The sequence below is a fragment of the Dipodomys merriami genome, unplaced genomic scaffold, assembly GCF_024711535.1.
Source record: "Dipodomys merriami isolate MVZ:Mamm:240054 unplaced genomic scaffold, mDipMer1.0.p SCAF_174, whole genome shotgun sequence".
Taxonomy (NCBI): Eukaryota; Metazoa; Chordata; class Mammalia; order Rodentia; family Heteromyidae; genus Dipodomys; species Dipodomys merriami.
Window position 1 is genome coordinate 1679591 of NW_027203093.1, and position 27232 is coordinate 1706822.

General features: G+C 59.6%; 3 protein-coding genes across 12 annotated transcripts; 1 reads left to right on the plus strand and 2 right to left on the minus strand.

The window, feature by feature from the left end:
• On the minus strand, nt 1–5488 carry LOC138829595 (pyrroline-5-carboxylate reductase 3-like). Of its 2 annotated transcripts, none has more exons than XM_070025980.1 (6): nt 5358–5488; nt 4044–4108; nt 2125–2304; nt 1682–1894; nt 1342–1434; nt 1–1226 (listed from the first exon to the last, which is right to left on the minus strand). In XM_070025980.1, exons 1-6 carry the CDS (start codon nt 5446–5448, stop codon nt 1044–1046), a joined length of 825 nt encoding a protein of 274 aa, XP_069882081.1. In that variant the 5' UTR covers nt 5449–5488; the 3' UTR covers nt 1–1043. The 2 variants fall into 2 exon arrangements, with proteins under 2 accessions (XP_069882081.1, XP_069882083.1); XM_070025982.1 differs by having other exon boundaries at nt 1342–1451.
• Nucleotides 5489–9766: 4278 nt separating this feature from the next.
• On the minus strand, nt 9767–13982 carry LOC138829596 (GDP-L-fucose synthase). Of its 4 annotated transcripts, none has more exons than XM_070025983.1 (11): nt 13886–13982; nt 13249–13399; nt 12843–12957; nt 11743–11871; nt 11568–11641; nt 11247–11380; nt 11081–11145; nt 10812–10878; nt 10529–10608; nt 10230–10329; nt 9767–10059 (listed from the first exon to the last, which is right to left on the minus strand). In XM_070025983.1, the coding sequence occupies exons 2-11, from the start codon at nt 13392–13394 to the stop codon at nt 10004–10006; spliced, it is 966 nt and encodes a 321-aa protein (XP_069882084.1). In that variant the 5' UTR covers nt 13395–13399; nt 13886–13982; the 3' UTR covers nt 9767–10003. The 4 variants fall into 4 exon arrangements, with proteins under 4 accessions (XP_069882084.1, XP_069882086.1, XP_069882085.1 ...); XM_070025985.1 differs by having other exon boundaries at nt 9767–10081; XM_070025984.1 differs by having other exon boundaries at nt 13877–13892.
• Nucleotides 13983–17719: 3737 nt separating this feature from the next.
• LOC138829650 (zinc finger protein 623-like) lies at nt 17720–26883 on the plus strand. 6 transcript variants are annotated; one of them, XM_070026117.1, is made up of 4 exons: nt 17720–17829; nt 20169–20379; nt 21719–21886; nt 24509–26883. In XM_070026117.1, exon 4 carries the CDS (start codon nt 24559–24561, stop codon nt 26056–26058), a length of 1500 nt encoding a protein of 499 aa, XP_069882218.1. In that variant the 5' UTR covers nt 17720–17829; nt 20169–20379; nt 21719–21886; nt 24509–24558; the 3' UTR covers nt 26059–26883. The 6 variants fall into 6 exon arrangements, with proteins under 6 accessions (XP_069882218.1, XP_069882217.1, XP_069882221.1 ...); XM_070026116.1 differs by lacking the exon at nt 20169–20379; XM_070026118.1 differs by lacking the exons at nt 17720–17829; nt 20169–20379 and adding an exon at nt 18230–18411.
• The last annotated feature ends 349 nt before the right edge of the window (nt 26884–27232 follow it).

Genomic DNA, 27232 nt, shown 5'->3' on the forward strand with positions numbered 1-27232 from the left:
TCCAAGATGGCACCTTTATTCCTATCCCACAAACAAGAAAAACGGAGCCGGTCATGGTGGACAGCTAAGGGATACGCAGTAGGTAGGGGAGACAAGGTATGGGATATCTGTCCCTGTCACATATGCCACTAGCCCTGGATGGAGGGATAGTCTGGTTACTGCCCAGCTAGAAGGCGACCCTGTCCCAAACCTCACTGATGAGTGGGTGCCCTTTCCATCTCAGGAAGCTGCTGGGTAGGAGCAAGAAGGCCCGGGAAAGCCTGGGAGGGTGACCTGCAGAGGCCAGTGAGGCGGAACCAGAGGCACAGCGCCCTCGCCTGGTGAACTCCCACCGAAGGACATGGGTTCCACCCGCCTGCCAGGAGCTGTGGGACAGGAGGATGGAGGGAAGGGCATCCCCATCTGACCAGAGCCCACCCTCTGGACCTCGGTAGTCTCTCCACCAGGTGCTGCTGCCTGAGGGCTGTGGGAGACCCAGCCAGCATGGCTCTGTTGCATGAGATTCCTGGGTATCGCTCCTCTTCAGCTTGGGGAAGAACAGACCACCTGCTAGCTGCTCAGGCTGGGGGACCCTGGGCTCTCCCATCCTCCCTGGGGAGGCCCTGCAGTACTGCGAGGCCTCTAGCTTTAGTGAGAGGGCATCCCGGACCCCATGTGCCCGGCTGGGTAAGAACGGGCTGGGCTGCAGTTCCAGGGAAGGGTCAGGGCCCCAGGCCCAGTGGCTCTGCTCATGGTCTCCAACCATCCTCAGATGTAGGCACGGGACCAAGACACCAGCTTTCAGGACCTGAGAACTAACACTACCTGCATTATGGTAGGCTCACTGGGGGCAGAACTATTATCAAGGGAGGTCTGCAGAGGTGGGGGCTGCATTTCCTTGTGTAGGGCGAGGGGAGACACCCATGAGGGATGGAGAGAGGAGTATGATCCTTATGGGAAGGGCAAAGGAGGACTTGGGTGGCTGGGGCAAGCAAGGAGGAGTCCTGGGGCCCCAGGCAGCTGTGGCTAGGTAAGCAGCTGATGTTCTCATCAGGAGCCCGGCTCTACTTCCTGCTGAGTTCTTTGGCCCGTTGGGTGGCAGCCTCCACCGCGCTCATAGTAGCCGCTCTCAAGCCACCCTGCTCCAGGGCGTGGAGCCCATAGATGGTGGTACCAGCCGGTGTGAGCACATCCGTCCGCAGCTGGGCCGGGTGTCTCCCTTCCTGCTGTAGCATCTTGGCTGTCCCCTGGGGAAAAGGCATTAGATGGTGACCAGGGGGATGCCCACAGCCACGCTGTCGGCCTGCGGGAAGCAGCGCAGGCCTGAGTCGCCCAGACACTCCTGGGGGAATGCTCACTCACCAGCAGCGTCTGGGCAGCAATGCGGTGGGCCAGGCCACTGGGCATGCCCATCTTGATGGCGCCTTCAGCCAGGGCCTCAGCGAATACACACACCTGCAGCAGAGGGAGGGCTAAAGCAGACGGGCAGGACACTGGGAACCAAGCTCAGGGCGTGGCCCCGATGCCCAGTGCCTGGACTGGAACCCGGGCTCACAAGGGGCCGTCCTTAAACCTCACCAAAGCAGGGGCACTGGGCTGAGGTCCAGCACACCGGGCTGAGGAAGCGGCCAGCCTGGGGATGCAGAAGGGCCGCTCGCTGAGGAGGGCTGGCCCGTCAGGGTGCGGGCAAGACAATACTTACAAAAGCCACACCACTACCACTAAGGCCGGTGTGGATGTCCACGTAGGTCTCCGGCACCTCCTCGCACTGCCCACAGGCCTCCAGCAGGTTCTGCAGCAGGCTGGCCTCCTCGCTGCTCGCATGGCAGCCCCGGGCTAGCACCATGGCCCCTTCTTGAACTACGCAGGGCAGATTGGGTGAGACGCGGAACACTGACGTGCCTGCAGGCAGCAGCTGTTCAGGAGACAGGGGTCAGGCGCCCGGGGGACGGGCCGGCGGGCAGCCCTCAGCCAGCTGCGTCCCCTGTCCCGGCTGGCCAGGCATAGCGAGTCTGGAGGCCTGGCCCAGAGCAACCACACCATCACCTGGGCAGCTGGCCAGGAGGCCGTCTGCTGCCTGAGCCTGGTCAGAGGGCCTGTGCCAGGGTCCAGGCCTTAGCCCCGCTGCAGCTCACAGCCACTCACCTTTTCTATGGTGCTCAGAGAGACCCCAGCAGCCACAGACACCAAGATGTGCTCAAGAGTGACTACGGGGGCCACCTCCGCCAGGACAGCGGGCAGGATGTGCGGCTTGGTGGCAAAGATGACAAGCGAGCAGCTCTGCAGCACCTCCTGATTGGAGTGGGTCGTCTGGCAGCCCAGAGCCTGCAAGGGAAACCAGGACCGGGGCCACAGCAGGGGCGGCTCCACATCACAGCCTTTATACACGGTTACCTGAGTCCCATGGCCCTGACCTCCTCCGCCTCAGTCTACACTAGCTCCACTCCAAACACTCGAGACCCCGCCACCGCGCTCCTCACACCCCGAGACCCCCAACAATGCTCCACACACCCCGAGACCCCCAACACTGCTCCACACACCCCGAGACCCCCAACACTGCTCCCCATACCCCCGAGACCCCCCAACACTGCTCCTCACACCCCCGAGACCCCCAACACTGCTCCTCACACCCCCGAGACCCCCAACACTGCTCCTCACACCCCCGAGACCCCCAACACTGCTCCTCACACCCTGAGACCCCCAACACTGCTCCACACACCCCGAGACCCCCAACACTGCTCCCCATACCCCCGAGACCCCCCAACAATGCTCCACACACCCCGAGACCCCAACACTGCTCCACACACCCCAAGACCCCCAACACTGCTCCACACACCCCGAGACCCCCAACACTGCTCCCCATACCCCCGAGACCCCCCAACACTGCTCCTCACACCCCCAAGACCCCCAACACTGCTCCTCACACCCCCGAGACCCCCAACACTGCTCCTCACACCCCCGAGACCCCCAACACTGCTCCTCACACCCTGAGACCCCCAACACTGCCTCACACCCCGAGACCCCCAACACTGCTCCCCATACCCTGAGACCCCCAACACTGCTCCTCACACCCCGAGACCCCCAACACTGCTCCTCACACCCCCGAGACCCCCAACACTGCTCCTCACACCCTGAGACCCCCAACACTGCTCCTCACACCCTGAGACCCCCAACACTGCTCCTCACACCCCGAGACCCCCAACACTGCTCCCCATACCCTGAGACCCCCAACACTGCTCCTCACACCCCAAGACCCCCAACACTGCTCCTCACACCCCGAGACCCCCAACACTGCTCCTCACACCCGAGACCCCCAACACTGCTCCCCATACCCTGAGACCCCCAACACTGCTCCTCACACCCCGAGACCCCCAACACTGCTCCTCACACCCCCGAGACCCCCAACACTGCTCCTCACACCCTGAGACCCCCAACACTGCTCCTCACACCCTGAGACCCCCAACACTGCCTCACACCCCGAGACCCCCAACACTGCTCCCCATACCCTGAGACCCCCAACACTGCTCCTCACACCCCAAGACCCCCAACACTGCTCCTCACACCCCCGAGACCCCCAACACTGCTCCTCACACCCGAGACCCCCAACACTGCTCCTCACACCCGAGACCCCCAACACTGCTCCTCACACCCCAAGACCCCCAACACTGGTCCTCACACCCCGAGACCCCCAACACTGCTCCTCACACCCGAGACCCCCAACACTGCTCCTCACACCCTGAGACCCCCAACACTGCTCCTCACACCTGAGACCCCCACCAACACTGCTCCCCACACCCCCAAGACCCCCCCAACACTGCTCCTCACACCCCCCGAGACCCCACCAATGCTACTCTCCCACACCCATCCATGCCCACCCCAGCCCAGCCCTTGTGTGAACACACAGGTATATACCTGTGTCTGCTCTGGCCTTCCACAACCGTGACATTCTACCTGGCCTCTGGCTTCCCTTCCCCTAACCTAGCCCAGTCTCAGATCTTCAGCTAATGAGCCACACTTCCCTGGCCCTGACAGCTGTCTCGGACAAGGCCCTGAGTCTCACTCACCCGGAAGTGGCAGAGATTCCTGTCTGTGGGTGCACTAGCCAGCACTTGCTTAGCTTCTACTTTGCCTGAAGAGAAAGGCAAAGGCAGAAGATTGGTGAGGGGTGGGAAGACAGGGAAGAGCCTGCCTGGCCCTTCCTGGGCAAAGCTCGTCCCATTCCTAGCTCCCTGCTGGCTGGCCTGAGGCTCTGCAGGAACTCAAAGCAGCCATGCTGGGGAACTCAGGGCCCAGCAATCAGTTCCATTAAAGTCTACTTGGCAGTTATGCCAGCTGCTGGGGCCAGGGGCTTGTCTGGTCCAGTGAAGACACAGACCCCCAAGGGTCTAAGGAGGGATGGTGGATGAGGCCTGTGTGCTAGTGCCATTTAGGAGAAAGCATCTGCCTCCATGGAGCACATGGTGAGGAGATTGGGCTTGACTTCTGTAAGGTAAAAAGAAGCACACCACCACCTGAACACAGTTAACATCAATGTCAGCCACACGCCTTGGCAGTAACGCAACACTCAGCATCTAAGTCTCAGATGAACTGCAGTATTACACACCTGAGACTTGCAATAAAGTATTTTCTGATTGATTGCAAGTCCTCTGGACTTTGAAGTAGGGCTGAAAGCAGAGAGCCAAAGGTCACCAGCTCTCTCTATGTGCGATCTACGTTAAAGGCGTTAGGACAGCAGTAATATCCCCTCCTATTTACTTATGATCCGTGGCCAGGATACGTTTGTCCCTCTCCTTACCCTGACACAGGAAACATCTGGCAGTGTCTGGAGAAACACTGCAGGCTACCACTTGGCGCCTAGAGGACAGGTAGAGATCCATTCTTACACACACAGGGTGAATGATCTGGTCCCACAGAGCTGTCCACCTCCACGGGTGGTGTGGGGCACACACGGAAACTCCCAAAGGTCAACCTGGCCAAGTCCACGAAGCCAAGAAGTTGGCTGCTGACAGCACTAAGGCGCCGCTTCCAAGAGAATGCGATGGCGCCGCAGATGGAACCGTGAGCTTTCCGGAGGTCACTAAGGAGGCGTGAAGCGCAGGCCAAGGTGCGTCCAAAGGGGCTCCTGTCCCGCGCGGGCGGTCCGGAGGCCGGGGCCCCGAACAGCCAGGCCCCGATCCTACACTCGGGAAGCACGCAGCTTCCGACCGGCTCGAGGCCAGCGGGAGCAGCGGCTCTGGCTAGGGCCGCGCGGGCTGCACGCGGGCCGGGGGTCCCGGGACCCCGCAGCGGGCCCCGAGGGCTCGCCCGAGCCGCCCCGACACGCGCATCCTCCCGCCCAGGAAAGCCCGCCGCCCCCCGGCCAAGCTCCGCCGCCCCACCTGCTCGGATGAGGCCCTGCGCGATGGCCTCCGCCATGCGACCCGCGCCCACGAAGCCCACGCGCTGCGACCGGGATTCCGCGGACGCCATGGCGTGCGCCACACGCCGCACCCGCCCGCCCGCCGGCGCCCCGGAGGCACTGGGCCCCGCCCCTCGCCGCTCATTGGCACAAAGAGCCACAGGACCCCTCGCCTCCCATTGGCGGAAGGGAGGAGGCGTGGCCCCTGGGGGCGGGGCGGAGCCCGCGGGCGCCGGAGGTGCCGCCGCGCTCGGGGGCGCCGGGCGCCGCTGTGTTCCCGGGCCGTCATCTTCTGGAGGACGGGCGTCGGGCGAGGTGTCCTGCGAACGCCGTCTGTTTCGCCCCGGGAAACTCGAGGTTAACGTCGTCCCCAAAGCGGCGCAAGGGGACCCCCGCAGGGAGGTGCTCACAGCCGCAGCCCCGGAGTCCCACGCGCGGGGCCGAGCCGCGAGTTGAACGCCGCCCCACCCCGGTCAGCGCTAGACCGGGGCCCAACGGGAGCGGCCCAGCCGGCCCAGGGAGCGCCTGCGCGCCGCCCAGCCCTCCGCGTGGACCCCCCCCAGCCTCCCCGCCCAGCCTCCGCGTGGACCCCCAGCCTTCCTCCCAGCCCTCCGCGTGGACCCCCCCAGCCTTCCCCCCAGCCCTCCGCGTGGACCCCCAGCCTCCCCGCCCAGCCTCCGCATGGACCCCTCCCCCCGCCCAGCCCTCCGCGTGGACCCCCCCAGCCTCCCCGCCCAGCCCTCCGCGTGGACCCCCTGCCCCGCCCAGCCCTCCGCGTGGGCCCCCAGCCTCCCCGCCCAGCCCTCCGCGTGGACCCCCCCAACCTCCCCCCAGCCCTCCGCGTGGACCCCCCAAGCCTCCCCGCCCAGCCCTCCGCGTGGGCCCCCAGCCTCCCCGCCCAGCCCTCCGCGTGGGCCCCCAGCCTCCCCGCCCAGCCTCCGCATGGACCCCTCCCCCCGCCCAGCCCTCCGCGTGGGCCCCCAGCCTCCCCGCCCAGCCTCCGCATGGACCCCCTGCCCCGCCCAGCCCTCCGCATGGACCCCCCCAGCCTCCCCGCCCAGCCTCCGCGTGGACCCCCAGCCTCCCCCCAGCCCTCCGCGTGGACCCCCAGCCTCCCCCCCAGCCCTCCGCGTGGACCCCCTGCCCCGCCCAGCCCTCCGCGTGGACTCCCCCAGCCTCCTCGCCCAGCCCTCCGCGTGGACCCCCAGCCTCCCCCCAGCCCTCCGCGTGGGCCCCCAGCCTCCCCGCCCAGCCTCCGCATGGACCCCTCCCCCCGCCCAGCCCTCCGCGTGGGCCCCCAGCCTCCCCGCCCAGCCTCCGCATGGACCCCCTGCCCCGCCCAGCCCTCCGCATGGACCCCCCCAGCCTCCCCGCCCAGCCTCCGCGTGGACCCCCAGCCTCCCCCCAGCCCTCCGCGTGGACCCCCAGCCTCCCCCCCAGCCCTCCGCGTGGACCCCCTGCCCCGCCCAGCCCTCCGCGTGGACTCCCCCAGCCTCCTCACCCAGCCCTCCGCGTGGACCCCCAGCCTCCCCCCAGCCCTCCGCGTGGACCCCCAGCCTCCCCCCCCAGCCCTCCGCGTGGACCCCCAGCCTCCCCGCCCAGCCTCCGCGTGGACCCCCAGCCTCCCCGCCCAGCCCTCCGCGTGGACCCCCCCAGCCTCCCCGCCCAGCCCTCCGCGTGGACCCCCCCAGCCTCCCCGCCCAGCCCTCCGCGTGGACCCCCCCAGCCTTCCCCCCAGCCCTCCGCGTGGACCCCCAGCCTCCCCCCAGCCCTCCGCATGGACCCCCAGCCTCCCCCCAGCCCTCCGCGTGGACCCCCCAAGCCTCCCCGCCCAGCCCTCCGCGTGGGCCCCCAGCCTCCCGGCCCAGCCTCCTCATGGACCCCTCCCCCCGCCCAGCCCTCCGCGTGGACCCACCCCCTGCCCAGCCTCCCTGCCCAGCCCCCCCCACGTGGACCCCCCCCCCCGCCCAGCCTCTCCACCCAGCCCTCCGCGTGGACCCCCCCAGCCTTCCCCCCAGCCCTCCGCGTGGACCCCCAGCCTCCCCCCAGCCCTCCGCGTGGACCCCCCCAGCCTCCCCGCCCAGCCCTCCGTGTGGGCCCCCAGCCTCCCCGCCAGCCCTCCGCGTGAACCCCCAGCCTCCCCCCCAGCCCTCCGCGTGGACCCCCTGCCCCGCCCAGCCCTCTGCGTGGACCCCCAGCCCTCCGCGTGGACCCCCCCCAGCCTCCCCGCCCAACCCTCTGCGTGGACCCCCAACCTCCCCCTCCCGCCCAGCCTTCCCGGGGGACCGCTGCCTCCCACCACGAAGGAGGCCAGGAGCAGAAGCACACCAGCCTCTCTTCATTTTCTTCCTTTTCCCAATCTGGACCTTGAACTTGGGCCTGGGCGCTGCCCTGAGCCCTGTGCTCATGGCTGCTGCTCTACCGCTGGAGCACAATGCCATTTCTGGCTTTTTTGAGTAGCTTATTGGAGATAAAAGTCTCTCAGGGACTTTTCACGCCCAGACTGGCTTCGAGCGGCAATCCTCAAATCTCAGCCTCCAGAGTTGCTTGGATTAGAGGCGTGAGCCCCCAGCACCCTGTTTATAAGAAGTTGATTTTCTTAGGTATTTGTTACTTTTGTGACAAAGTGACCAACATCGTGTTGCAGAATGAGCTGCAGAAGCTCACTGCAGACAGGTATGAGATGTCCAAGCAAGAGCTTGGGGTAGAGTGAAGCTCAAGGAACTTGGGCGTTTCTTCCAGGTGCTTTCATCAATGCCTGGACGTGTTAGAGGCTGGGTTTGGGTTCAGATACTGGCAGCTGATGATCAGAGGAGAGTCAAGGCAGTGATTATCAGTTAGGAGGCAGACGGTGGGAACACTGACTTCTGACCCTAGATGTCAGTGCCCACCTTGTCATGACAATAAGAGGTAACGCATTGGTGGTTGCTAGGCAGCAGAGCATTTTCCAGGACAGGAGGGCAGTTCAGGCAGGTTTAGACCCTAACGTGGGATCATGGACGGACAATCACTAGAAGAGGCCCCACTGGCTCAGGCCAATCTCTCCAAGGTCTGGGGAGGTTTGGGGGGGGGTAGGCAGTGAAGGTTCTCCAAGCCTAGGCCTATTTCTCTCTGGTTGGTGGACTGGTCAGAGGATTTGTGTACAGGAAGTCTGGGTGTGGGAGCTGTGAGCCAGAGGAGCCACACAGACTGGACATGCCAGCGGATGGAGGGCAGAGGCCGGGGACTGTTCTGAGGCCCCTGGACGGGGACATCAGGCTACCAACTGCAGCCACCAGTCCAGGAGGTTGAGTCGGGGTTGAGAAAGAAGTTGGACATGTTTGACGTTGCTGGGGTTGAGAGGAAGAGTATCTGGGAAGGTAGGGCTGAGTTGAGAAGTTGACACTTCTGAGCATCCAGGAAGATGCAAGTTAATGGGCTTGGTTTTCTGGGGGACAGGACAGTTGGGGGGCACCCTTCTGGATGTGAGTTTAGGCTGTGGGGCTACAGGTTGTGAACAAAGCACCTGGAGAACCAGGGTCTTAACCTTTTGCACAGGGGCCAGCTATCACCGCTGCCTGCCTGCAGCCGTTTCTGCTGCACCCACAGGTGCTCCAGCCCCTCCAGACTTGGGATCACGTCTCCGTGCTCTTCCTCAGCCTCCAGGGACAGCAGTGGCTCAGTCCTCAGACTGGGGTGGCAAGTGGAAGGATGCCCTGTGTCATCCACCTAGCTATCTGGGGTGATAGAACCCGTTGTTGGGGCCATAATCCAATGCCCCAGGGCTGCAGTGAGACCAGGCAAGGGGGCCAGTGCACCTCTGACACCCAGACCTACCATTCCTGGTCCGCATCCCTGCGCTACCACGCCTGGCCTGGGCTTTGCTTTCTCCCCACTGAGAATAGGGAGGCCAATGATGCTCACCTTGCTGGTGGCCAGAACTGACCTATCACAGGCCAGGCCAGAGTCCTGAGGGCTCAGGAGAGCACAGCCCAGATCAGGCCCAACTCTCTTAGAGACCCAGGGAAGTGTGGGTCACCCAGGCACCAGTTCCCTGCAGGTCTAATGTGTCCAGTGAGTGTCCAAATTCAGATCCAGCCTGATTGCCCAAGGTAGTGAGGGTGGAGGCAGGGAGGCCCAGACCAGCTCCCACCACCAAAGTCTGAATGTGGCCACATGTGGAGAGGCTGGGACCAGCCAGGGTCAGATTCGTGGGGCGGAACCTGCCCCCACCTCAGCCCACTGACAGTCCACTCCGGGTCTCACTCCCTACGTCCTGGGCCCACATTTCCGGCACTAGGCCTCCTTCCAGGGTCGCTGGCTCTGGGCAGCCCGCAGGACAGTGTGCCTGGGACCCAGCCAGGCGGCCAGACAGTGCTGGTGTGGGGCTGACAGCTGAGGAGAGCAGGCTGGTGGAAATGTATTTTATTAGTTCCCAGACGGGACAGTGGGACCAGAGTGGAGTGAGGTGCGGGCCAGCCCAGGCCTTATGTTCCCTGAGGACAGACGTACGTGGCACCCCGCCGAGGGGCACCCCCGCCGAGGGGCACCCCCGCCGAGGGGCCCGGCATGGCCTGGGCCGCTGAGCCCTGCCCTCATCTCCTGGTGAGGTCTGAGAATGGCGGCTGCCTGTTCCTGCCGGGCGCCTCACTTCCGGGCCTGCTCATAGTGTTCAGTGAACCAAGCACAGGTCTCCTTCACGGCTGGGGAGGCAGACACGGGGGGCTGGTGAGGGGGTGGGGATGAGGAAATCTCCCGTCTGCTCTGTGTTCTGACACCACAGGGCCACTTCTCCAGGTCCCCGCAGGGACGCTGAGGCCGTAGCAAGGAGTCCACATGGGGGTGAGGCCAGAAGGCGGGAGTGAGGACTCACCCTGCTTGAAGGGTGTGAAGCGGAAGTCTGGCAGGTAGGCCCGGAGCTTGCCATTGCTGGCTGTCTTCTTAAACTGCCCATCTGACTTGGTGGTATCAAACTGGGCACACTAGTCAGGGCCACTGCAGAAGGACAACCACCCTACCTCTGCCCCACCCCGGCCCTCTGCCCTCTGCCCACTGAGGCCGGGAGGGACGGCAGCCCACCCTGCTGCTGCCAGGTCAGGCTCCACCAGAGAGCTGGGCAATGCTTGTTCAGGCAGCAGGAGACCACGGCGCCCTCCCAGAGCCAAAGGATACCGTGACCTCCCCATGGAAGTCCATGGCCTCCACCACAGCCTCTGCGGCCTCCCTGATGGAGACTTCATCCTCCTCACCCACTGCCAGGAGAAGCCAGCGGCCAGTCAGCCTCCACCGAGACCCTCAGGGTCTTCCTGCTCCCTCCCCACAGTGGGGCAGGGTGGGGACTTCAGGGGTGCTCCCCATGGTTGGGGTGAGTACTGCAGGGGTGCTCCCTGTGGTGGGGGTGAGTACTGCAGGGGTGCTCCCCGAGGTGGGGACAGGGTGGGGACTGCAGGCCCACCTGAGAGGATGATGGGCTCCACTTCATTGTATTCCCGCAGGACCCAGAGGAAGAGCTTGGCCAGGTCCTGGAGGTCAGAAGGGCAGGTTAACTCCCCAAGCGATGGCCCAACGCCCCTTTGAGGCCACGGGGCGCACCAGGGCCCGCGTCTTGGATGGCAGCCCCGCGCCCTGTCATGCTGAGGTGCGCCCGGGGACTCTCGGGACAGGCGCTCACCCAGACACTGGAGGACCAGGGACTGGCCTGCCGCCCCGCCCAGCCACTCTCACCAGTGAGTAAATGAACTGCCTCCGCGGCTTCCCCGTGCCCCACACCGTCAGTGCCGAGCCGCTGTCTGCGGGCAGATGCAGGGGTGGGCGTCAGAGCACCCCGGCCGCTGCCAGCTCCCCCTAGGCGCGGGACCCTGGCCAGGGTGTGCCGGGCAGCCGCACTCACTCTTGGCCAGGTGCACCTTGTGGATGAGGCCGGGCAGCACGTGGCCATCCTCGATGTTGAAGTTGTCGTGGGGCCCAAAGACATTGGTGGGGATGACGGCGGTGAAGGTGCAGCCATGCTGCTGGAAATAGGCCCTGCGGAGGCACAGTGTCTCCTGCCCGCATGCCAGGACACGTGCCTGCCCCCACCGCTGCCCGCCTCCTCCAGATGCAGAAGCCAAGCAGCCAGGCCAGCCTGTTTCCCTGGCCAGCCCCATCTACCCAAGGGCACTTGAGCCCTCTGCCCCTTCCCAGTGGGCCTGGGGGAGAGCATGGGGCGGACCTGTTCTGCACGTCAATCATCCTCTTGGCGTAGGAGTAACCAAAGTTGCTGCTGTGAGGAGGCCCACTGTGGATCTAGGGGAGAAGGAGGTACACTGAGCACCCCCCGCCTCCCCCAGTTCCCAGCTCTGCCCGTATAGTCAGGTCCCTCCTCCCAGAATGCCCTGCACCCTTACCATAGTCTCATCGATGGGGTAGGAGGTCTTGTCGGGGAAGATGCAGGTGGACAGGCAGGAGACCACCTTGCGCGCGCCCACCTCGTAGGCCGAGTGCAGGACGTTGTCATTGATGTGCATGTTCTTCCTCTGCGGAGGCAGGGTGGGACGGGGGTCAGGAGGCCCGGGCAGAAGCCAAGGCCTTTCCTGACTCTCCAGGTACAGTGGTGGGGACATACCTTGGCCACTCAGGCATGGGCAGGAGCTGTGTGTCCTAATGGCAGAATCTCTCAGTACTGACCTTTACAGAAGCCACTGCCTGACCAGGGCCGCAGGTACAAGGCAGGTGGTAGAAGACGGGGTGGGGCGGGGGGAAGAGCTGGGGTCCCCCCAGCACTCACCAGAGGACTTGGGCCCAACTCTACTTCCCCGTGGCCTGCAGGCCCCCTCCAGGCTCAGTTTCCTTCCCTAAACTGACTTGAACGGGCAAGGTATTCAAACTGGCCCCAGGGCAAGGGAGAGGTGGGAAGCTGAGCTGGGAAGGCTGGGACAGTTCAGGAGTCTAGATGACAGAACTCCTGGGCAGGATCTAGTGGGAGCCTCGGAGCCTGGTACCTGGTACAGGGAAGCCAGGCCAAGGCTACCTCGAGGAAGGCAGACCAACTCTCAGGGGCACAGGAAGCACAGGCAGAGGCCTTACCTTGTGCCCCTTCTGCCCGGAGCACACACCATAGCCCCTTACACACCCTGGTGGGCATGGTGGGCCTGGTGCTGGGGAGCTGTGTGAGCATCAGCGTGGGGGCCTGAGAACCTGGCAGCTCGGAGGTCTTAGAAAGCAGGACTCGGCCCTTAGCCACCCCGCAGCACTGGCTTCTTCCAGCTTCCCAATCCTGCAGGCCAGCTCTACGGCTCTTCTACTAGGGTAAATACCTCCAGGCCTCTTTGTGGGGCCTCTGCCCCTAACACTGAGAGTGGGGTATGGGGCCCTCACGGGCTGCCCCCCAGAGGCCTAGTCCACAGGGGCCTCCTGGAGTGGGAACATGACCCTGTGCGCATGAGAAGCCTTCAGGAAGTTCCCAGACCTGAGCTCCCGGCTCCAAGGGCTTGCTGCCCCGACTTACCCAGAAGTCCAAATTGTATTTGATGTTCCGGAACAGGCCTCCCACCATTGCAGCAAGGTGGATGACGTGGGTGGGCTGGACCTTCTGGAACAGGGCTTGGGTCTGCGCTGCATCCCTGGGGGGAGCTGGATGTCAGGGGCGCACAAAGGCCTCAGGAGTGGGGGCACTGGGGGCAGGAGGGCTGGGGCCGCGGTAGGAGGGCTGGCGGAAGGGACACGTAGCCCCATTCAGTGCCTAGCAGGTGTTAGGGCGTGGCCTTCCAGAAGGAACAGGAAGATGTCTGTTGGCATTACAGCCAGTGCACCAGGCGCCAGGCACCTGGCGGAGTCAGGAGCAGACCCAGCCCACAGCACTTGGGTCTGGAGAGAGCACGGGAAAGTGGGGTGCCCTGGGGAGGACGACTCACGTGAGATCCGCATCTTTGGAGGAGACGAACACCCACTCCTCTCCTGGTAGTCGGGCCCCGTCGGCTACCACCTTCTGGACGGCTCTGCCCACCAGCCCCGAGCCTCCCGTCACCAAGATCCGCGTGGGCGCCCGGGGCTCACCCATGTCAGCTGACCGGGAGGACCACACGGCGTGAGGCGGGGCCCCGCGCCCCGTCCTCGCGCTCCCGTGGCCAGGCCCTCAGGAAGGGGTGCCGAGCGTGCAGTGAGCGTCGGGACGCAGGCACAGCCCCTCCCGGCGCGGCTCTCCGGAGGGACTCTGCCTGGGGCTCCACCCGGCGCCTGGAGGCCGCAGTCCGGAACAGCAGGGGTACCAACCCTCGACCTCCCTCCCCTACCCCGGCGACCAGGACGGGCGGACACAGGCTGGCTGCGGGCGCTGCTCCCGGCCAGCTCTCGCTCCACAGACCAGCGAGCGCGGGCCCACGGAGGCCGGGCCGCCACGCCCTCCACGGCCACCCACCCGGGCGGTGGCCTGGCCACGAGAGCCGCGAGATCCCCGAGGCGAGGCGCCCTCCCCGGGGCCCGGGGCCTCCGGGCTCGCCGCTCGGGATCCCCAGGTTTCGTCGCTGACCGCGGCGGCCCCACCTGCGCTACCTGCGGGGATCGCGGCTGGCGCGGAGTGCCTTCAGCCAACACGGGCCAGGTGGAGGGGGCGGAGCCCTTCCTCCCGGGCACTCTGGGAAGCGGAGTCCCTCGCACCGGGGGCATTCTGGGAAATGGAGTCCCACCCACCCAGGGCACTCTGGTAAACGGAGTCCCTCCGACCCGGAGCACTCTGGGAAAAACTAAGTCTTTGGCCTGAAATGGCACGGCGCGGGTGCTTCTGGGAAACGTGGTCTTGTCCGCGCTGCGCTAGCTGAGCACCGGGCTGGCGGCTAAGACTAGTTATGAGGCCGGGCCCAACGCCCCAGGCCTGGCGAGGCCCCCCCCCCCCCCCCCCCCCCGGTGCGCCGCTCGAGGCTCAGGACCTTGCTTCGCCCTCCTCCTTGGTGGGAGGAGGCTAGCTTTCTTGTCTTCAGCACATTACTGATTATACGGTTACAATTAATTTTAACTGCCACACGGCAATTGTACATGGGATTCAGTACCGCACGTGGACGTGGCGGGCAGTGTACAACGATCAGATCAGGACACCACATTTGTGTCACTTAAGGTATTTCTTTGTATTGAGAATACTCAGAATCTTCTCTATTAGCTATTTTGAAGATACACGATTTACTTTGCCCATGTCCTCCTATAACATAGGATACTAGACGTTATTCTTGCCAGGCGATGTGGCTCACGCCTGTAATCCCAGCTATTCAGAAGGCTGAGATCAGAGGATTGCAGTTGGGTGCCAGCCCAGGCAGGAAAGTCTGTGAGATTTATCTCCAATGAACCACCAGAAAACCGGAAGTGGAGGTGTGGCTCAAAGTTGTGGAGCGCTAGCCTTGAGTGGAAAAAGCTCAGGGACAGTACCCAGGCCCTGAGTTCAAGCCTTACAACCAATCAATCAACCAATAAAAAGTTATTCCTCCTATCCTGTAATATACTCCTCCCACACAACTGCTCCTAGACTTTGCTAGTCTCTTATTTTATTGTCTACATTGTTTACATCTAAGTGTTTTATTTGCTAAATCTGTTACATTTTGCTGTCCAGTAGGGCATGTCAGCTTGAGAACTACAAAGTTCAGGATAAAAGATCAACACAAAGTATCAGTTGAAAGCTAGACCTAAGGACATACTTAATAATAATGATTATTCAAGCTGGGGGCCCATGGCTCAGGCCTATAGCTACTCAGGAGGCTGAGATCTCAGGATCATGGTTCAAAGCCAGTCCCGGCAGAAGAGTCCCCATGAGATTTTTTTTTTTTTTTTGGTCGGTTGTAGGGCTTGCATTCTGGGCTTGGACACTGTCCCTGCACTCTCCAGGTCAAAATGAGTGCTCTATCACTTGAGCAACAGTAACACTTCCAGTTTTCTAGTGGTTTATTGGAGATAAGAGTCTCACGGACTTTTCTGCCCAGGCTGGCTTTGAACCGCAATCCTCGGATCTCAGCCTCCTAAGTAGCTAGGATTACAGGCTTGAGTCACCAGTGCCCGGCTTCTAGGAGATTCTTGTCTCCAATTAACCACTCAAAACTGGGAGTAGAGCTGTGGCTTGTAGCCTTGAGCAAAAAGGCTCAGGGACAGTGCCCTGACTCTGAGTTCAAGCCCCATAACCTACAGAGAGAGAAAGGCAGGCAGGCAAGAATTTTTTTTTTAATTTTTTTTGGGGAGTCCAGTCATAGGGCCTGAACTCTGGGCCTGGGTGCAGTCCCTCAGCTCTTCAGCTCAAGGCTAGCGCTCTACCACTTGAGCCACAGTGCCACTTCCAGTTTTCTATCAGTTTATTGGAAATCAGAGTCTCAAGGACTTTCCTGCCCAGGCTGGCTTTGAAGTGAGATCCTCAGATCTCAGCCTCCTGAGTACCTGGGATTACAGGTGTGAGCCACTGGTGCGCAGCTGGTCTACCTTTTAAACCATGACTCCAGTTCATTTTTGCTTCTCCTTCCTCTTTTTTGTGAAAGTATTGGCATTTGAATTCAGGGCCTCTCTCAGCTTGTTTTCTCATAGTTGCATTTTAGCCAGACCAGCATTTTTCTGGTTAATTAGCTCTCAGCCAGTTCTTTTATTGGGGGGGTGGGGCGGGGAGTTGGTCATGGGGCCTTTACTCTGGGCCTGGGCATTGTCCCTCAGCTCTTCAGCTCAAGGCTAGCGCTCTACCACTTGAGCTACAATGCCACTTACAGTTTTTTCTGCTTATGTGGTGCTGAAGTATTGAACCCAGGGCCTCATGCCTGCAAGGCAAGTGCTCTACCACTGAGCCACCTTCCCAGCCCCTCAGCCAGTTGTTTTTGCTGTGGTTTCTGAGATAGCTATCACTGTTTGCCCAGGCTGATCCAGACTGGGGCTCTCCTATTTAAAATTCCCATCATAGCAAGGCAAACAGGCAGGTACCACCATGCCTAACTTTTATTGAAACAGAAGTCTCATAACTTTATGCCTACGCATAAAACGGGCCTCAAACTGCAATCCCCTCATTAAGCCTTCTAATTAATTAGCATAGCAGGTATGAGTCCATGTACCCAGTTCATTGGCAGGAGTGAATTAGGACAGAGAAAATGAGACATGGGAAACAACAGACAGGAATTCAGACAAACACTATATGAATCACTTGATTAAAAACATAGATACTATGTTCTTTGCTTTAAGCTTTATATTCCCTCATAAGCTGCAACATTTCATGAAAAGAAGAAAAAAGAGCAAATAGCTTTCTCATTTGTCCACTTTCCCTGATGATTACAATGCTACAATACATCCAGGGGGAAAAGCACTTGAAAAAGTGACTCTCAGGTCTAAGGTCTGCCCGGAAGAGCAGGCAGCCCGGTGAGCCAGCCTCTCCCTTCTTCTTGGTAGTCTCCACCTAGTACCTGTGCTAACCAAGGTAACTGGCACACCTGGAGCAGGTCCCTCCCCCTTCTCTGAGGTCACATCCTGGACCACCTCTGGTTGTCTGGTAACCCAGGCCCTGAGGTCTCATCAGCAGCCAGAGTGGCCACACCTGGCCAGGCCTTCTCTCCGCCCCACCCCCCCTTACAACCAGGTAGAGATGTCTGCTTTCCACTTAGGCCACAGGCAATCTCCCACCTGGGCTGGGGCTGGGCAGTTTGGAAAACAAAGTTCTGTCTCCTGCTTGAATACCACATGGTGTCTTCACTAGCTACCTATTTAATTAACCTTACACTAGGTACAAAATGTATTTGCAAAGAAAAATAATGGGGGCTGGGAAGGTGGCTCAGTGGTGGAGTGCTTGCCTTGCATGCATGAGGCCCTGGGTTCGATTCCTCAGCACCACAGACATATGTACTTCCTGGTCCTAGGGTTTGAACTGAGCCTGGGCGCTGTCCCTCAGCTCTTCAGCTCAAGGCTAGCGCTCTACCACTTGAGCCACAGCACCACTTCCAGTTTTCTGGTGGTTCATTGGAGATCAGAGTCTCACGGACTTTCCTGCCCAGGCTGGCTGTGAACCATGATCCTCAGACCTCAGCCTCGTGAGTGGCTAGGATGACCGGCGTGAGCCACCGGCGCCCGGCTTAGTCTTCCCTCTAGTAACGGGAATCGAACCGAGGACGCTGCAGCCCGGCAGCTGTTCCGGTGGAGGCTGGCGAGGAGTCCCCGAACCTTCCCGCCCGGGCCGGCTCCGAGCCGCGACCCTCCCTCCCGGCAGCGAGGATGACGGCGGGAGCTCGGGGCCCGGCGCGGCTCCGTCCCGCGAGGCCCCGTCCCGTCCCGCGGGCCGCGAAGCCCGGGATCGCGATGCTCCGTCGCCAGGCCGGAAGTCCGAACCACCGAGAGGAGCCCGGCGGTCCTAGCGAGGCGCCGGAAGTCCTCCAGGCGGGGCGTGAGGCGACTTCCGGTCGCGGCGGGCGGGCCACGGCCGCGCTGGCTTTGTCGGCGCCGGCTGCCGTGCGCCGCCGCTCCCGCGTCGGGCTCGCGGTCCTCGGCGCCGGGCGCGGGTGAGTGGCGCCGCGGGCCGGCCGGGAGGCGGGGCGGCGGCGAGCGGGCCCCGGGGCTGCCCGAGTCCGCGGAGCCGGGCCCGGGCTTCTCCCCGCCGAGCTCCGCGCGGTGACTGCCCGCCGCGGCCCGCGGGGTCGCACCTGGCCTCCGCCGCGTCTCTGGTGCCCTGGCGTCTGTTCCCGGCCGCCGAGCCCCTGCACGACCGGGAGCCCGGGGGCTTGACGCCGGCGCGGGCACCGCCCCGGCCCTCCCCGCCGGGCCCGCGGCTGCGGGGCGGGGCTGGGGAGGGAGGCGTGGCCCGCAGAGCCGGCCCGGGGCTCGGGCCGGGTCACGCCCGGGTGAGCGGCCGGCTGGCCGGTTCGGTCGTTCTGGACTTCCTGGAAACTTTGGGTCGCCCTCAGGAGACCGCAGCGTGCCGCGGCCAGGGACGCTCTGTCCCTGCAAGCGGCGGCTGCGCGGGGCTGGCAGTCCTCAGGGCCCGAGGGGCTTTGCCAAAGGCTTCCCCGGGGGTCATAGTGACAGCTGCCCGGAGTATTCGAAGACATCGGCCCTTTGGGATCTGGTCCCAGTGAATGGGAGCAGTAAGTGTCATCTGCCCATCCAGGAGGCTGCTCGTCCCCATCATAGATGTGACAGGTCATGCTGTCTGCACCCGGCGGTGGGGCTCAGGGAGGGAATGGTCAAGCCTGCCTCACGTGGCTGTGTCCTCCCACCCCGAACTACCGGGTGGGTTCTTGGTTCTTCTGGAATGATCTTGGGTGGTAAGGAGCAAGGGCAAAGCTGGGAATACCCCACTCTCACTGTGGGCATTGTAGACGGGGCTGTCAGAAACAAGGGTGAGTCATGAGTCCGTTCGGGTTGTGGAAAGTGGCTGATGAAAGGGCACCGCGTTTGTCAGGAAAGGGAACAACTTGTAGGTGACTTTGGCAGAGCCAGAGCAAGCAGGCAGTAGCTGGCTTCAGTTCTCCTTTTGACTTTGAGTGGGTCACCTGGAAACCTGTGGATGGTGGTGAGAAGAATGTGAACACACTTGCCTTGAACATGGCACAAGCTCTGGGGCCCGCTCGGTGCCCTCCGCCCTGCCCTTCTCCCTAGCCGCACACTTCCCTTCCTGTGCTCTGTAGCAAGAGACTGACTGGCCACTTAGGACAAGAGGCCAGGATGTCCCTTCATCACCCCAGCTCTGGTGCTGTAAGGGACACCTTAGGGACACCCCACCCACACTGCACATTGACTGCACTGAGATGTGGTGGTGGTTCAAGCAGATTCTACACGCTGCAATACAAGGGCTAGCCATCAGCAGACGCCTGGCACCGCTTACTTCCTTTTATTCATTCTGTACAAGGGTCTTTAAGTGAAAGATGCTAATTTAATCTTATATGGCCATGGCCTACTGGTATCCATGGCCATATGATTCCAGGGGAACTGGTGTTAAGGAAGAACCGCAGTGGATGACTGATGATAAGTCAGAGCTGGGAGCTCAGTACCAGGGAGCTGGATACCCAGACAGGAATATTCTTGTGCACAAATCTCAGAATTAGACAGGCTGATGTGTTTATAGAAGGAGCTAAGCACAAACTGAAGACTTGTTTTTGAGAAATGTTCCCCCAGGGCTGGGAAGGTAGCTCAGTGGTAGAGTGTTTGCCTAGCATGCATGAGGCTCTGGGTTCGATTGCTCACCACCACATAAGCAGAAAAGGCCAGAAGTGGTGCTGTGGCTCAAAGTGGTAGTGCTAGCCTTGAGCTGAAGAGCTGAGGGACAGCACCCAGACCCAGAGTTCAGGCCCCATGACTGACAAAAAAAAAAAAAAAAGTTCCTCCAGAGCAAGATAAATTCTATTTATAAAAACTTTCTTGAGGGGCTGGGAAGGTGGCTCAGTGGTAGAGCGCTTGCCTTGAATGCATGAAACCCTGGGTTTGATTCCTTAGCACCACATAAGCAGGAAAAAAAAAAAAAGCCGGAAGTGGCGCTGTGGCTCAAGTGGTAGAGGACTCGCCTTGAGCTGAAGAGCTGTGGGACAGCGCCCAGGCCCGGAGTTCATGCTCCACGACTAACCAAAAAAAAAAAAAAAAACCAAACTTTCTTTCCAGACGTCAGTGACTCATATATGTAATCTTTGCTCTTCAGGAGGCTGAGATCTGAGGATTGTGGTTGGAAGCCATCACAGGCAGGAAAGTCAATAAGACTTATCACCATTAAACCACCAAAAAGGGGGCAATGGTGCTGTGGCTTAAAAGGTAGAGAGCTAGCCATAAGCACAAAAAGCTCAGGGATGGCACCCAGGCCCTAGGTTCAAGCCCTACGATCAAAACACAACTTCCTTATCTCTTTTACTAGAGGGTAGAGATTGGAAGGATCATGGTTTGAGGCCAGCCTGGAAAATCAGTGAAGAAGATCCTGTCTCAGCACATGTCTGGCATCACAGCTGTGGGGAGGCTATAGGTCGGAAGATGGCACTGTGAGCCTGGTCCTGGGCAAAAAGTCAAGACCCCACCTGAAAAGGTTCAGATTGACTGCCTCGCTGCAAGGTCCTCCGCTCAAACTCCAGGTCTCGACAAAAGAAATCTCTCAACACTTTCTCTAAAGTTAAATAAGTTCTGAAAACCATTAAGAAGTATAGCTAGAGTTTCTAGCTAGTCCTATAAAGGGATGAAGGCTTTTTCCTGGGTAGTGTGTACTCGTTTTAAAAACAAAAGTCAGGCTAGGAGTAAAGCTTAATGATGGAGTGGTAGAGTACTTATCTAGCATGTTCAAAGCCCTGGGTTCAGTTCCCAGCACTACATGAAAGAATCACACAGTAATCATGTATCATGATGTCCAAATCATATTCTCATCTCAGCCCCTCTTTTAGTGAAGAAAATGACAAACCCTTAAAAATAGTCTCCTTTTCAGCAGGCACTAGTGGTTTATCCTTCATAGCTACTCAGGTGGCCAAGATCTGAGGATCTAGGCTTAGAGCCCAGCCCAGGCAGTTAAAGCCACATTAAATCCGTTCTTACTCAAATTAACTACCTGAAAATCAGTTCAGGAGTGGAGCTGTGCCTCAAGTGGTGGATTGCTTACCTTGAGCAAAGAAACTCAAGGATAGTGCCCAGTCCTGAGTTCCAAGACTGGCATCCTAAAACAAAAACAAAACAGAAACTTTGTTCTATAATACAAACCCCTGCTGATTTCGTAAGTAATTTTGTGTGTGTGTGCGCGCGTGCCTGTGTGTGCACGCGCATGCTCATCCTGGGGCTTGAACTCGGGCTGGGCCCTGTCCCTGAAATTTTGTAAGCAAAATTATCTTGTAAGAGTGATATTTGAGAAGGCAAAGGTCTTATGTGAGGAATGGGCACCGGAGGAAGAGAGACCTGAGTTTGGACCTTAGCTCTTATAGGTTTAGCGATATTTACCTTTCGTTTCCACCATCATGGTACGGGTAACACCTGCCCTGTGGGGGCTTGTGAGACGGCGCAGCTGGGTTGCTCTCCACTGCCTGGCCGGGCTGTTAGTGTCCTGAGGCTGAGGAGTAGAGCGTGTGGAAGTTGGAGGCCGCCGCAGTACGTTGGCCTTCTCGGGGCAGCACTGAACCTCCTCACCCTGATTGCCCATCAGGCTCTGGCGGCCGCTGGCTGGAAGCGCTGCCTTGCGCCTCACCTTGTAGAACTTGCCCTACTTGCAACTCTGGTGTGGAAGAACAGCGAGCATGTGCCCTGGAGACGGCCGGCCGGCCCTCAGGAGGGGTGGCAGTGGAGGCTGGGCCAAGGTGCAGTTATGTCAGGCATTGCACTGCCACCTGTATCGCACCTACTTGAAGAATGCCCGCTTCTTCAAAGTCGTCAGGGAATAGGTGGGTCTGGTAAATTTTGGAACAGAAATCCAACACCTGATTCATGCTTTTAAAGGGCTCTGAAGAAGCAGCAGAAGGGTGGAGACACGTTTGGAGGTGGTTGCTTGGTGAGGTGAGAGATGGAGGAGGATGGCATGGGGGTGAGAGACGGAGCCCGAGGCAGCGCGGAGGCCGTTCACAGGCTGCGGGTGGACCGGGTGCAGGGCGAGAGCAGAACACAGAGGTAAGGATCATTGTGCCTGACAAATGGAATGGCGAACCTCTCACTACATAAAGGGTGTATTTAAGAGGTTTCACTGGGGTTGGTGGTTCACGCCTGTCATCCTCACTACTCAGGAGGCTAAGATCTGAGGATCGTGGTTCAAAGCCAGACAGGAAAGTACATGAGAGTCTTATCTCCAGTTAACTGCTAGAAAAGCCACAAGTGGAGCTGTGGCTCAAGTGGTAAGATGTTAGGCTTGAGCAAAAATTTAAAAGTAAAGCTCAGGGGACTGGGAAGGTGGCTCAGTGGTAGAGCGCTTGCCTTGCATGCATGAGGCCCTGGGTTCCATTCCTCAGTACCACGTAAACAGAAAAAAAAAGCCAGAAGTGGCGCTGTGGCTCAAGTGGTAAAGCGCTAGCCTTGAGCTGAAGAGCTGAGGGACAGCGCTCAGGCCCAGAGTTCAGGCCCCACGACCGGACCAAAAAAAAAAAAAGTAAAGCTCAGAATAATACCAAGACCCTGAGTTCAAGCCCCAATATTGGCACATAAACGCACACACAAAAAGGAAAGTTTAATAAGCAGGACAGACAGAATGTCCAGTGAAGGCGTCAGGCTGCGGGCTTGTCAGTTGTGGGAGTCGGGAGAGGCCAGGCTGCAGGCGGAACGCAGGCTGCTCACAGTAGATGGGACTTGCAGCGGGGCAGAGGCCTGAGCACTAGGCCTGGAGCACAGGAGCACAGGGGTCTTCTCGGCAGGAAGGCAGCAAGCCAGGAATTCCACGCAGGACAAGTCCAGGAGCCCCATAATAAGGAGGTTGGGGGGAGGCTGGCAGTCAGGTGCCCTCGGAGGAGGACTTGAGTGAGCCGCCCTGGGTGGTCCTGGTTTGCAGTCAGGGATGAGAACCAGGATTCAGGGAGAGGAAAGGAGATGGAGACATGGGCGTGGTTACCGTTGGGTGAGCTGTTAATGGGGAGAGATGGGGATCCCAGGTTCCAGTGGTGCCTCCGCCTCAGCCTCCCGGCACCTGTGTTGGGTGGGCGAAAACAGCCCTCACGCTGCCAGGAATAGCAGCTGGCTGGAGGGGAGTGAGTGACTGGCCATGGGAGGGAAGGGGAGAGGGTCAGGAGCTCTGGGAGCACCTTTGTTGGGTCAAGGGCAGCTTAACTGGCTGCAAGAGAGCAGGTAGGTGGGAACAAGTCTGGGGGCCGTGTCTCGTTGCCGCTACGCTGAAACCACAATGTGCCTAAGGGGTGGAAGAGTGCTGGACACAAAAGCAGAGGGGAGTGGGAGAGCTGGGGGGTGCGGAGCATCCCCTGTTCACTCTGCAGTCAGCAAGAGTCTAGACGGGTCTGGAAGCAACCTGAACCGAGTCCAAGCTGGCGTACGTGGAGGGGTAGTTTACAGGAGCCCCTTGGCTCTGCAAATACATCCTGCATGTGAAACAGTGCACTGCACTAACCTGCACGCAGCTCCCGTGTTTCTTCCCCAGTCCTGACACTCTGCCCCCAGCCACACCTCTAGTCTGGCATTTCAGGGCCATCTGAACCATGATCCTCAGATCTCAGCCTCCTGAGTAGTTAGGATTGCGATTGTGAGCCATCAGCACCTGACCTCTATTTTAAATTACCATTTTGAACCATGTTCCTTATAAGTGCTGTGTAACTAGTTGCCACACTATTTCCTAGGGAGTAAGGAGAAGAAAGTCTGTACATGTTCAGTACAGACCAAATGTTTTTCTGAGCATATGTAACCTGGGTTGGCTGAATCAAGGATGGTGTGAAACCCAAGGATGTACAGAGCTAGCCGTGCAAAGTAACAAGCGTGGTGTCGATGCCTGGAATCCAGCCTCTCGAGAGGCTGAGGTCTGAGGATCGAGGTTCAGAGCTAGCTCTGACACAAGTCTGACAGACTCTTCTCTCCGGTTAACCAGCAAAAGCTCAAATGATAGAGCACCAGCTGTGGGGGAAATGGTGAATGAGTAGGAGGACATGAGTTTAAGCCCAGTACATACACACGCACATGCACGCATATGCACACACATGCACATGCAGATTGGCGTAGGGTAGACTTGGCAGAAAGAAACCATGGTAACGATTCTCAGCAGTATGAGATTTAATTCAGGGGAACTAGATGATAAAAGGTTGGAAGTTCAGGAGGTTCCCAACCCAGCTCTGACCAAGGTGAGAAAGGCTGCTGCTGAGCTGGAGACAGCTCGAAGGCAGAGCTCTGGCTGCGTGTTCATGAGGCCCCGGGTTTGCTCGTGAGTACTGCAAAGAAGTGCTACAGCTGCTTCTGTGTAATGTGTAGAACAAATCAAGGGCAGTGTTGTAGCGTGGGGTCCGTGCTGGGCAGAAACTGAAGGCTGGGTGTGAAGTAGGCCTGATGATGCGAGCGTTCCTTTTGCATCGGACGTCTTGGTTGTGTAGTGTCCCAGCCCCGCTGTGTGTGCCTCCTACCCCACAGGACGCACTGAGGGTCAGAAGAGCGCTGGGTGCTCTAGGGGTGGAGGCATGAGCCTGCCCCACACCAAGATGGCCGCTGGTGCCATCCGCATGGGCCCACCCATGGGGGTGGGTGTGGGTTGAGTCCCGCACTTGCTTTAGCAGCTTCAAAGAGAGGAAAGCTGATGTCCTTCTCTTTCAGATTGTCTTAGGAGCTGCTGGCAAAAAGACAACTGAAGCTGTGAGGATGAGATGATGTCCGACGGCGTCCCAGTGACCGAGACTGCCCAGGAGTCTGAGGCTGGGGAAGCCCATGAGGCCAGACTGGGGAGCCCAGAGGGACAGAGCCTGGGGAGCCCGCACCCACAGGGACTGGGCTTCGAGCAGGGCACGGTGACCCACTGGAAAATCCAGACAGGAGAGGCAGCCCAGGTAGGTAGTAAGTCAGGAAGAAACTCTATTCTGAACTCGAACCTTCTTATACTTCAGAGAGATTTTATAGAAAGGGAGGCGCACTCCTGTGGCATTTGTGGTAAAAGTTTCCTGTTCAATTCAGACCTAGTTCAACATCAGGTCTCTCACGCTGGGGAGAAGCCTTACACACGTGATCAGTGTGGGAAAGGTTTCGGTCCGCTGTCACACCTCACTGAACATCAGAGAGTCCGCACGGGAGACAGGGTGTATGTGTGTGACGCGTGTGGGAAAGACTTCATTCACTACGCAAGCCTGATCGAACATCAGCAAGCTCACGCAGGAGAAAAGCCATTCAAGTGTTCACAGTGTGGAAAAGCGTTTTGTCACAGTTCGGACCTGCTTCGGCACCAGAGGGTTCACACCCGAGAGCGGCCTTTTGAATGCAAAGAATGCGGGAAAGGCTTCAGCCAGAGCTCCTTGCTCATTCGCCACCAGAGGATCCACACGGGAGAAAGACCCTATGAGTGCAACGAGTGTGGCAAGGCCTTCATCCGGAGCTCCAGCCTCATCCGCCACTACCAGATCCACACCGAGGTGCGGCAGTATGAGTGCCGGGACTGCGGGAAGGCCTTCCGCCACCGCTCGGACCTCATTGAGCACCAGAGGATCCACACTGGGGAGCGGCCCTTTGAGTGTCGCGAGTGTGGCAAGGCCTTCATTCGGAGCTCCAAGCTGATTCAGCACCAGAGAATCCACACTGGGGAGCGGCCCTACGTGTGCAATGAGTGCGGAAAGCGCTTTAGCCAGACCTCCAACTTCACCCAGCACCAGAGGATCCACACTGGGGAGAAGCTCTATGAGTGTAACGAATGTGGGAAGGCCTTCTTCCTGAGTTCCTACCTTATTCGACACCAGAAGATTCACACTGGCGAGAGGGTGTACGAGTGTAAAGCGTGTGGGAAGGCTTTTCTGCAGAAAGCCCACCTCACTGAGCATCAGAAGATCCACACTGGGGACCGACCCTTTGAGTGCAAAGACTGTGGGAAGGCCTTCATTCAGAGCTCCAAGCTGCTCCTGCACCAGATCGTCCACACGGGAGAGAAGCCCTACGCGTGCAGTCGCTGTGGGAAGGGCTTCATACAAAGGTCCAACTTCCTTCAGCACCAGAAGATGCACACTGAGGAGAGGCTCCACGAGTGTGCCGAGCCCCCTCCAGCCCCGGCCTTTGTCCAGCAGGAAGGGCTTCCCCTGAGTGAGGCCACCTTGCATTTGGGTGAGAGGGCCACAGAGGAGGTGCAGGTGGGTGATGCAGAAAGCAGTCACTCCTGGAGTCAGTGATGCAGTTTAGGATTGGGTGGGCGTGGCCTAGGCTACTACCAAGGCCAGAGCCCAGGGACCAGTGGCTCGCCTTGAGCAGAGATGTGGGGTGGGGGTTTAGAAAAGGGTTTTAGATTGCATTCACAATTGCAAAGCACTTGAGTTAATGCTCTTAGGGCTGAACTGTGTATTTATTCTTACTCTTTGAAAGTTCACCTGTCAGAAAGGTTGAAGGAAGAGGCTTTCTCATGAAAATGGACTGAGCCCCAGTCCCCGTCCTGCGTCCTACAGCTTTGCCTCCTTGCTCGCTTAGTTCCTGGCCACATAGCCAAGGCGGGTACCTGTCACCTGCTCTCCACACACTCCCTCCCTTCCCCCCCCCCCCCCCCCCCCGCCCCCAGCTCCTCTTCCGGCAGGCTTCTCAGGCATCCAACCCAGACATGTGCCCCGGTGCTCAGCCAGGTGAGCGGCTTTCTTGTTTCAAAGCTCAATGCTTACCTCTCTTACTATATTTCTTCTGAAATATCAGAATTTGATTTGTCTCATTTCTGATTCAAGTATCCCCAGTGACTAGCACATAGCAACAAAAGATACCCCGAAGTCTGTAATTGGCATCTTTTTTCCCCCTTTTTTTAGACAGTGTGACTATGTGGCCAGGCTGACCTTGAACTCGCAACCCTGCCGCAGCTTCATATGTACTAGGGTTACAAGGGTGACACCATGCCAGGCTGTGGGTGTTTCTTTGTTTTGCATCAGTGTTGTCGATTCTACTAGATACGTCTTCGCTCCCAGCGCTGTTAACACCTCCTGTTCTTCCCAAATAAAGAGTTGTTCAGACTCCAGTTACATCCGGTGCCCTCCTGCGGTGGCCAGTGGCACTGCCCAGGCTGCTACTGCCCTCAGGGACAGTGACCTCCTTGTGTGAATCTCACCCAGATACTCGAGGACACACACTCAGGTGCAACACATGTTTCTGTCTTTTGTCACTTTTTGCCTCTGGCTCATGTCTCCTACTTGAAAATATACTGAGATCTACAAGGAATAGGAAGTGCAGATCTGGAGGAGAGAGAAAAGGTACCATCCACCCTGGAGGACCGACCTGGGGAGGCACGCAGACTGGGCAGGGAATGAAGTGGTGGAACACAGCGTGTCCCGGGGGTTATAGCAGCGTGGGGTGAGGAGGTGGGCAGTGGCG